The 10,035-nt window shown below is 33.2% G+C and overlaps 2 protein-coding genes across 4 annotated transcripts; one reads left to right on the forward strand and one right to left on the reverse strand.

Moving 5' to 3' along the window:
* Positions 1–4,073, forward strand: LOC130956192 (probable transcriptional regulatory protein At2g25830). 3 transcript variants are annotated; one of them, XM_057883236.1, is made up of 8 exons: positions 1–134; positions 218–378; positions 484–653; positions 922–983; positions 1,342–1,498; positions 2,197–2,474; positions 3,429–3,549; positions 3,829–4,073. In XM_057883236.1, exons 2-8 carry the CDS (start codon positions 288–290, stop codon positions 3,919–3,921), a joined length of 972 nt encoding a protein of 323 aa, XP_057739219.1. In that variant the 5' UTR covers positions 1–134; positions 218–287; the 3' UTR covers positions 3,922–4,073. The 3 variants fall into 3 exon arrangements, with proteins under 3 accessions (XP_057739219.1, XP_057739221.1, XP_057739220.1); XM_057883238.1 differs by having other exon boundaries at positions 118–134; positions 221–378; XM_057883237.1 differs by having other exon boundaries at positions 119–134; positions 224–378.
* A 164-nt stretch (positions 4,074–4,237) lies between these two features.
* LOC130956191 (carotenoid cleavage dioxygenase 8 homolog B, chloroplastic) lies at positions 4,238–9,680 on the reverse strand. Its single transcript, XM_057883235.1, has 6 exons — positions 9,337–9,680; positions 5,656–6,399; positions 5,362–5,555; positions 5,054–5,243; positions 4,836–4,938; positions 4,238–4,728 (listed from the first exon to the last, which is right to left on the reverse strand). The coding sequence occupies exons 1-6, from the start codon at positions 9,646–9,648 to the stop codon at positions 4,583–4,585; spliced, it is 1,689 nt and encodes a 562-aa protein (XP_057739218.1). The 5' UTR covers positions 9,649–9,680; the 3' UTR covers positions 4,238–4,582.
* Positions 9,681–10,035: the final 355 nt, after the last annotated feature.

Consider the following 10,035-nt stretch of genomic DNA (forward strand, 5'->3'; position numbering starts at 1 on the left):
AGGCGCAGCAAACTTGAGTGAAATGCGCAAAAAATAGTATTTTAAAAATTAAAGTTCGGATATTTTTTTTAGAAAAATAATATATATATTTTTATTTTATAGTAGAAAAAAAATCCAGGGCAAAGGGAAGGCAGGTACGTAATTTCACTTGGTAATTTATTGACATTTAGCACCGTGTCTGTCTCTGCATTGTATGAGAGCTGAATTGCATTTGCAGCAGCAGAACCAAGCTTGGCGGGAAACAAAGCAACCTCATCGTGTTGTTACTTAGTTAGTTACACGATTCGATGATAGCATTCAGAGCGGTTCTTCACCTTCAAACACTTCCCATTCGGGTTTCCTCTACCCGACCCGCTTCCCTCTTTCTTCACCCACAGAGTATATAATACTATTATCCCAACTCTCTCTGTTCTTCGTTTCAATTTTCATTTTCTTTTTTCCATTACTTTTTGGTTCCTGAATCAGACATTTTCCACCCATCAGGTTTTGCTTTGCGGAACAGAAGCTTGTCGTTCATATCGCCACCGCCATTGTCATTGCCGCCATCTTTGGAAGCCGCAACTTTCTCCAATGGCAACTTACCATTTAGGAGGATATCCACTTTTCCTCCCGTTTGCATGGGCAGGCGCTCCTCCAAAATCGCTGGCAGAAAGGTCTCTCACTTTTTTTTTTTTTAATTACTATTGATTTCATCACTGTCATGCTGGCTCTGCATGCCAAGTGTTTGATGAAAATCCTCTCTAAGTTTACCCCTTTTTCAAGTCCCATTCCCTACTATCATAACTAGTACGTGTAATCGAGTATCTTCCATTCTTCATTGGCTTTAAGTTGGTCTGTAGTTGATATGTATGAATTTTCTGTTTTCTTTATAGTTCATGTTTATGTTGGTATATTAAATCTTTGTGTTTGCCTCGAATACAGGAAGCCCAAAATGCAAAAAAGGCTAAATTGTACTCGAGGATGGGAAAGGAGGTTGTGTCTGCGTAAGTTCTTCTTCAACTAATATTTGGAATTTTAATACACCACGAGTATAAAGCAGTTATTATATATTCATGTTGTTACTGCAAAATTATCCTTCCAATGCTCGGACATGAAAGACACGAGTTTGGTTATCTGGAGTTTTTTTTTTTTTTTTTTTTTTTTTTTTTTTTTTTTCTTTAGGGTATTCTTTACCATGTGCCAGATTGTTGCTTGATCTCAAAATCTAATCATCAATCCATATCTAGTGTCCGTTCTTTAATTTGATTATTTGATTTTATTAGACCAGTACGTTGGTATACTGTTTTTTCATTTTGCTTAAGGGACCATAATGGGCATGACTTTCATAACGTTGATGGGCAGTGTCAAGAAAGGTGGTCCAAATGTAACATCTAATCCATTGTTAGCCGCTATACTTGAGAAAGCCAAGGAGCTTGATGTGCCAAAAGATATAGTTGAGCGTAACATCAAAAGAGCTTCAGAGAAGGGACAGGAGGCTTATATTGAGAAAGTCTATGAGGTTAGTTTAACAATGATCTTGATTTGATTTCTAAAGGGCGGGCCGGGTTATTCCCATAGCGAAAGTTACTTATGGTTCCTTAAACATCTTGAATCTCTGCTGAGCAGAAATATTCAAAACGTTTCAAAGTTGCACCTGAGTTGAGTAGAAGTAACATTTAGGTAAGGTTAGTTTGCAACCCCATCTCCTTTGTTTAAGCTTTTAAAATATAGTTTCAACTAGTTTCTGATTTTTTTCCCCATGCATGATTTTACCCATTGCTATCTGAAATACACTCGTTTGACAAATTACTTTTGCAGAAGTTCACTAGTTAGTCTTCCAAAAGTCATAATTTCAATATTAATCTTCAAAACGCATTTCCTTGAGATTCATTTCATGTCAGTCATACTAATAGCACTGTTTTTGGAAGTTTGAGATGTTTAACAAGTTTAAGAACAATGTTTGTTTGATGGTATTGTTAGTTTTGTTCTCAGCCACAAGCTTATTAGGCAAACAGTTGGGTGCAGGGGAATGTAGCCTTTTTTGTATTCAGTTTACTGTGGGCGGGGCCTGGGAGTGCATTTATTTTTTGTTTTGCCAATGGCTTGAGTACTATATTACCTACTATACAACCGATCAATCACCAACCCTTATTTTATGGGCTGTGTTACTGGGACTTTATTTTAGGTCTTTAACCAATCACGTTCATTATTCTTCAGGTTTATGGCTATGGAGGGGTTAGTATGGTAGTTGAGGTCTCAACTGATAAGGTACATCGATCAGTGGCAAAGATTAGAGAAGTGGTGAAGGACTGTGGAGGAAAGATGGCAGACTCTGGATCTGTTACATTTAAGTTTAGACGTGTTCGGGTAGTAAATATAAAAGTCACTGATGCTGACAAAGATCAGCTGCTTTCCATTGCATTAGATGCTGGAGCAGAGGATGTAATTGAACCTTCAACTTATGAGGATGACACTGAAGAGGATAGGTCAGAAAGGTAAAAGATCAATTTTATTATTTTTGGGTTTCTTATTCGAATAATCATTTTTATTAACACTTTGTCATGGGCATGGTATTTGGGAGAGCTAGTTATACGAGGTTAATAATTTTACTCGGCAAAAACCAAATTATTGAATAATATCTAGTACAGTGTCAGTAAAAGCAATGCTCTACAATTTTACATAATGTGGATGAGCTTGGGGTTTCTGTGGTACAGTTGTCATTTGGATTCAAATGTGAGTTCTCAGGTCAACAGTCAGCATCCAATGAACACAATTAGAACTCCTTCATTGTTCAAGTCATTAGATGTATGAATAAAGACAGAAATTGATGACCTGCATTGAAACCCTAGGTTCTAATAGTTTAAGCAAATGCATCTCTAGTGCCCTTGGTCATTTGCGAATTGCTATCTCCAGGCAAAGTACGAGGCTAGCATGACGCAGAGGAAATAGTGGTCTCTGATATCTAGATAACTTGTTGCTGAAACAAAAAGAAAATGTCAACTATTTGAATAGAGTTTTGTTCAGATGTTCTGGAATTTGTCAAGTAAAATCAACATATTACTCTCCATTATGAGTTATTGGATGTATAAGGGGATTGGATCTTTTCAGGTGTGCTCTCCCACCATACAAAATCTTCTCTCATGTGTTCTCTTGGTTCCATTTAGAGAGTGCATGGTAAAGAATCAACACTTGGACAAGATCAATTCAGAGAAAAAATTGAGAAGATCCATTTCTAATATTTTATTGGATCCATACCAAAGTCTCACATTAGTATCAAGTTGATTGGCCTCCGAGATATGTCACGTGTATAGGTCAAGCATGTCTTACATCATGGGATTGATTGATTTTGTAGTCTCTCGATTAATTTATCTGCATAAAGTAAATTCCAGCTTCTGTTGTTTTATTCGTTTGGATCTTCACATGGATTCATTTTTGTTCTTTTTTTCCAGGTATTATAAAATTGTAGGTTCTTCTGATAACTATGCTACTATACTGTCAAAGCTGCGAGAGGAAGGCATAAATTTTGAGCCTGATAATGGTTCTGAATTACTTCCAAATGCTACAATTGAGGTTTGTACCAACTGGCTGTAGCATACGCGTAATTGATTCATACGCGTAATTGATTTTATATGGCATATACAAATTTCAACTTTCAAACAACCTAGGTTGTAGGTATAATATGTCACATGGCGGTATGCAATCTTACAAAATACCTTTGATATAGCCTCATGTCAAGCTCATTACATAATTTGTGAAGATGGTTCGTCCATCAAATACTTTTATTGTGTACCTTTTAACAAGAAAGCAATTAGGGAAAACTTACTGGAGCCTATTATTGTTGATTTCCAGGTAGATGATGAAGCTATGGACCTGAACAAGGAACTTATGAACAAATTACTTGAGCTTGATGATGTTGATGCTGTTTATACAGACCAGAAATAATCATTTGTTAGTTTTATTTTGCTGAGTATTGATAGATGTCTAGAAGCATGCTTTCGGGAAGGGAGAATTTCATGTGGAAATTATTTCATTAAAAACACAGGATCTTGAAGTATTGTCCTGAATAATAATAAAACAATTTAACCTTTGATCCTTTTTCTGGTTTTGTACATTGATCCTAGAGCAATTTCTTTGCAACGACTTCCTTGGATTTTTGTATACCCTCATGTACTCATATCTACGTGCCAATTAAGAATCTGATATATAGTTATTGTTATTTTTAACGGCTTTAAGAAACGCTTTTGCAAGAGAACATACATGGCACCATCAAAGTCAATTATTTATTAACATATAATACTCTTGATTTAGAACAAGGATTCATAACATATTATTAAACCTATAAAATTTATGAATTATCAATATATAATCCACAAAGTGTATATTATAATTTATAGTGCAGCGGGATAAACGAATTCCCTAAATGCTACTTTATATCATACACATAAACTTAGCTTTTCACCACCATCAGCTAGCTATTCAGCTTGCACTCATATATAGAACCACGGTTCCTAACCATGCATGCACTTCGAGTTGAAGCACTATTTCTTGTGGATCCATGTCCAAGCAACGTAATTAAAGCATCAATTTATAGCCATATATGTTGCTAATTTTTTGGAACCCAGCATCCATGCAACCCATATGGAATTGCATAAGGGAACTTGGCCCTAGCAATCTCTTGAAAAGTGGAACCATCTAACACCAACGCATATGCTCCTCCATTTTTCTCACTAACTACTGAGATTACCACGCCTGCCATGAGAGAAATTAAGATAGTTTATAGAAGTTCCAACAAAATGTGACATTAACATATAGATGAAAAGAAAGAGAGCGCGAAGGTACCAGGATAGTGTTCTTACCATCGTCTTCTTCGGTTGCACCCGGCCGAGCTACAAAGAATGGTTCCGAGGGCACAGTACCTTCTTCATACCAGTTCTTAGCCTTTTTCAACTCAAAATCAATCTGCATATTACATGCCAAAGAACTTTCCACTGAATATGTAGGCAAGGGAAAAACCAGTTGCATTTGGAACAGAAAATTAATAATTAGGATGTAATAATAATGAATCAAATGAGACCTTGGTGATGGTGTTGGGAAAGTTACAAGGGCGATGTGCTCCACAAGCATAAGCATATCTATATTTCTTTCCTAAATAATTAGGGTTTATGGTGCACATGTCCATGCCTCTCCCATGTTCATTTGGATCTAATGCTGCCTCCAAGGTTCCATATGGACTCCCATCAAATGGTATTCGGAATCGACCAACCCTGTTAATAATAAAAAATCAACAAATTATAATGAGTGATAATTACTTATTAGCGTGACTATTTCAATTCAGTTCGATCAATTCATATGCATAAACTAATTGTTATTTAATTTTATTACCTAGCGTCGGGTAGAACATCTTCACCATTATAGGAACGAAGGTTGTTTAGTCTGAGCTTCTCAAGAATGTCGGTATTTGCATTGTGCTCACAACAGTCGGCGATTATCGCCGTAACTCTTCCATCTTCATCTTTCTCTTCATATGCATTTATGAAATGGAACTGAACAAACAGAGGCACCTCCACACTTGCCACCTTCAAAACTCAACCACAATATAAAACTAGCACACAGAAAAGCTGTTCATGTGAAGATTCATAAGAGGAGGGTTAAAAAAGTGTTTTAAAGAGTTCTTACAATGTTGCCAGTGGACTTGCACATGACATGCATGTAAGCATTGTTGTGAGGATACCAGCGGAACTTGTACAAAGGGGTAGGCTCAGCCTTAAGAAGATTCTGAGCAGAGTACCTCAAGGGCATTTCGGGAACAACAACATAATTCTGGGTGACAGGGAAAGAGTGGACCCAGCCAGGTGCAGGTCCACCCCTACAGTTGACTCTTCCAATCACCTTCCTCTCATTACTTCCCTTCTCCATTCTTGCCACCACGTAGCCAGGCTTCACCAGATCCGGCAACAGAGTCAAGAACTCCTCCTCCGTCACAATCGGATGCGCCGAGTGAATCAAACCCCCCAAAGAATCGCTGTAGGAGAATTTTCCCTTAGTCTCCAGTGTTTCGGGGTCTATCACAATAGACCCCTTCTGTGTCTCCGTCAGGCACACCACCCTGCCGTCGCCGAGCCTCACCACTCCGGTGTTGGCGTTGTCCGTCAGGGATGCGCCGGAGAACAGGCTCGCCAATTCTCCCACGTATGCCAAGAAGTTCTCCGCCTTTGGTACCTCCGAGAACTCGCGGTAGCAGATCTTTTGGTTCTTTTTGGCGGCTTGGTAGGCTTGTGACTCCAGTTGGCGGTGGCCGGCGATTAACCGGCCGTCTTCGAAGTGGAGCTTGACGAGGGTGGCGTAACCGTCAAAGAGGTGCCGGAAGTTGTAGTCTCCAATGTGCCACATGCCTGGCCCATTCCTCAGGTATGTTCCTTTCTGCATGTAATTGGTTGCATAATGTTAATTTTACGGTAGAATAATTCCAAGAATAAAAAACTGTAATAAGGTGGAAATTCATTTTCTTAGTGCAAAATTAGTAGTTAAGAATTATTATTATTTAGTTAAAAACTTAAAATAGATGCATGTGAGTTTTCACAGTATTATAATTTGTCAAAAATTTAGATGAAAATGATTACATAATTTTTTATGTAAAGATACAAATATAATATTCATATGTGTAATGTAAATAGTTTAACCGTTTTATATTTTTATGAATTTTTAAATTATTAATTGGATAATTTTTAGTTGGTAATTATTTATATAAAAATAATAACAGAAAATTATTAGATAATTTGACTAACAAATTTAATATAATATATATTTATATCTTAATTATTATTTTGATAGAAAAATATTTTGATGTGAATAATATTTTTTTTAGTTATTATTCAAGTAATTTGTAACTTTAATTCAGCTAAATCATAATTGTGCTATATATATATATAACTCCACCTGATGATAATAATCAAAACTGTTTTCATATATAAGACCCGAAAAATGGCAGCTCAAATAAACATTTTTTTTCTTATAATTTAAGCAAAATAAATTATCTTAACAATTACTTTTTCAACTAAATTTTTTAATATAAATTAAGCCAATTCTTGTATACTGACAATATAAAAGAATATTATTAAAATAAAATTAATATTTTGATCTTTTATTATTTACCACACATGTATTTATCTCGAATTTGCAGATATTCGTCTTTATCTGTTCATTTTTTTAAAAGGATTTTTAGCAGGATAAAATTTTAGATGAAATAGGACAGGATCGAATTTACATAATATTCTTTTTTATTTGTTCTTATATATAATATATATAAATAATTAATAATATTGTATATATTTAAATTTTTATTATAATTTATATTATATATGTAATTATGATTATATAAATTTTAAAATTTTATTTTTAATTTTTGATAATTATAGGAATGAAATAGATTACAGTTTAATTTTTTATTCTCTATAAATGATAATGGAATAAATTTTATGTTGGTTATTATAAGATGGGAAGAAATCGAATAGGACAAAAGTTGATTCTACTACATCACTATTATGCACTCTACATTTGAGAGTCAAAGCATGCATATGATGATGTGTCAACTTTGACTAAAAAATAACAAAATTCCGACTTCTAAACACTTTAGAATACAAAATTAAAATTGTCGATGCAGTTATTTATACGTTTTAGGTTAAAATTTATATATGTCCATACATATAATGAAACTTAGAATATGATAACAACTAAAAAGAAAAGGGGGAGAGAATGTGAGAATCAATGATAGGCATACTTAATTCTAAGATCTATTGATGTTGATGTAATTCTAATCAATTAATTGGAACATCTATTATTTAATTAATTTATAGTAGGAATATACTTTGGTGGCTTCACATAATTCTCTGACACATTATATGCGAACAATCACATAGTAGCTAGTTTAATACTTAAACCCTATATTACGTGTCCTATTAGCAGACTTTTGTTTCCTCATTTGTATTTAGTTTATGGATGGATTATGGTTTATGGATACTGTGAATTTCCAAAGGAAAGAAGCTTTTTTTTCTTTGCTACAAACGAGGATATGAGATTTCCTTTTCTTTCTCTTTCTTCTTTTTTTTTCTTTCCCTTCTGTTTTTCCCTTCCCACTTTGTCTGTGTTTTTACTAAATTTTTATGACGCTTAATACGCTGACTCGAATTCAATTACATAAGGTCCGAAATTCAACTAATTTGCACATTACTAATGATTTTTAATTATATATATATATATAGAGATTTGAATGATGAGTGGTCCATGTATCACTTTCATCCAATTAAGTTAACAAAAGTTATTTTACACAATTTAATTTTGATGTATTCTTGAAAACACAGTTTTATACATATATTTAATTATATAATATTATATTAATAAAAATAATTGTTTTTTAATTGATCATATGAATATTTATTTAAAAAATAATATAATTAAATGTTTATATAAAATATTTTACATGATCAATGCAATAAAATTAAATTCTACTTTAACTCATACGTTCTTTAAATTTTATTTTACGGTTTAAAGTTCAAATTTTTTTATTTTATTACAAATTAATTAAAATTGGAGGAGTATTATTCATAAAAATTATAGGTTATCTCTCTATGTATTATTAGTGAAATTTTCTTAAATAAACTCGCATACAATTATATACCAAATAAAAATAATTAACTTTATGCATGTTATTAAAAAACAAGAAATAAATAAAAAATTTCTTGGTCGTTAAATGTTTTAAAATCAAAAAGAAAAAACAAATGGGGTGAAGATTACAGTAGCAAAAGTCATTAGAATTCTTACTTTACATATGTGAAAGAATCAGAAAAATCCAATAACTTTAACTAGGAGAATTAAACTTAGGACATATATAATAGCTCACAAACTTGGGACAAAATTAAACTGTATTTATTTACGTCAAGCATTTGGAGGCTCATTTGAGATTAATTATTGAAATTATTACTCAATAAAACAAGCTTTTATTTGTTAATGTAATTTTTTTTTTCAACCATACTACATATACATTAAAATCAACTACTAAAATTAACTATTAATATAAAATATATACTAAAATATTAAATATATATTAAAAATTAATTAAATAACATATATTTATATATAAATACATAATGGATAATGGATGATTTTAGTAGCTGATATTATTAATGTACAGATAACAATTTTGTTTTTTTTTTTATATCAAAGACATATAAGAAATTAAATATTATATGTATTAATTTTTGCGTAATTTTTATATTTGTCACTGTTGATATTAAAAATAATTGATAGCAGTATATAGCATTGAAGTGCTCATGTCATAAGACATATAAAACTACAAGTTACCAGCCACAATGGTATTTCTCCTTGAACAACCAGCTCCCCTTCCCATCTCTCTTGACGGATACTAGTCCATGCGCTATGGTGCCAGTGCCCTTCCGCCACTGACGGAGGCGGTAGACGACTCGCAACACTCGCAACGGTCAGGTCTTGAAGGGAGCGTTGGCTTTTGTAGATGCCCTTGTTTGGAGGTGAAAGGAACCCTTCTCCAACATTATTAATTTTATTATCAGACATTTTATTAGAAACAACCATGCTTCTTGGATATGAAATGGAGCTTCTGATTGATAGTGAGGAGGGTAAGACTGAGAAAGCCATATAAATTAAAATATATGAACTTGTTTTTCTTAGTAGTGAGGAGAAATGTGAGTGGGAGTGTGGGAGAGTGAGGTATTTATAGGACGGTATTGGCAATGAAGCAAGGGACAATAAAAAATGTACAAAGAGAACTATGCTTTCTTTGTGGCCATGGGAATCTTCAATCTTGTATTGGTGGAAATCCTTTTCACTACGAGACATGCCTTGTTTTTTTCTTGGGCCCTTCCTTCGCTCCCGTTAAACTATAGCTTTATTTTTCTTTTTTAAATAAGTCTTTCTACGTTTATCGATTGGGAAATATTATTTGTCCGATCCAGTTATTATTATATTTATTTATGTTATATCAATTAATATTTATTAAAATTATTTAATATATCTAAATATTTT

The sequence above is a fragment of the Arachis stenosperma genome, chromosome 10 (assembly GCF_014773155.1).
Source record: "Arachis stenosperma cultivar V10309 chromosome 10, arast.V10309.gnm1.PFL2, whole genome shotgun sequence".
Taxonomy (NCBI): Eukaryota; Viridiplantae; Streptophyta; class Magnoliopsida; order Fabales; family Fabaceae; genus Arachis; species Arachis stenosperma.

What these genes read in the sequence shown, in the direction of transcription:
- LOC130956192 (XM_057883236.1), top strand. Translation starts at nt 288, where the DNA reads ATGATAGCATTCAGAGCGGTTCTTCACCTTCAAACACTTCCCATTCGG. An exon ending in GGAAAGGAGGTTGTGTCTGC is followed by an intron (nt 984 to 1,341) that starts GTAAGTTCTTCT and finishes GTTGATGGGCAG; the next exon opens with TGTCAAGAAAGGTGGTCCAA. An exon ending in GAAGAGGATAGGTCAGAAAG is followed by an intron (nt 2,475 to 3,428) that starts GTAAAAGATCAA and finishes CTTTTTTTCCAG; the next exon opens with GTATTATAAAATTGTAGGTT.
- LOC130956191 (XM_057883235.1), bottom strand. Translation starts at nt 9,648, where the DNA reads ATGGCTTTCTCAGTCTTACCCTCCTCACTATCAATCAGAAGCTCCATT. An exon ending in GATGTTCTACCCGACGCTAG is followed by an intron (nt 5,244 to 5,361) that starts GTAATAAAATTA and finishes TATTATTAACAG; the next exon opens with GGTTGGTCGATTCCGAATAC. An exon ending in TTCCCAACACCATCACCAAG is followed by an intron (nt 4,939 to 5,053) that starts GTCTCATTTGAT and finishes TGTAATATGCAG; the next exon opens with ATTGATTTTGAGTTGAAAAA.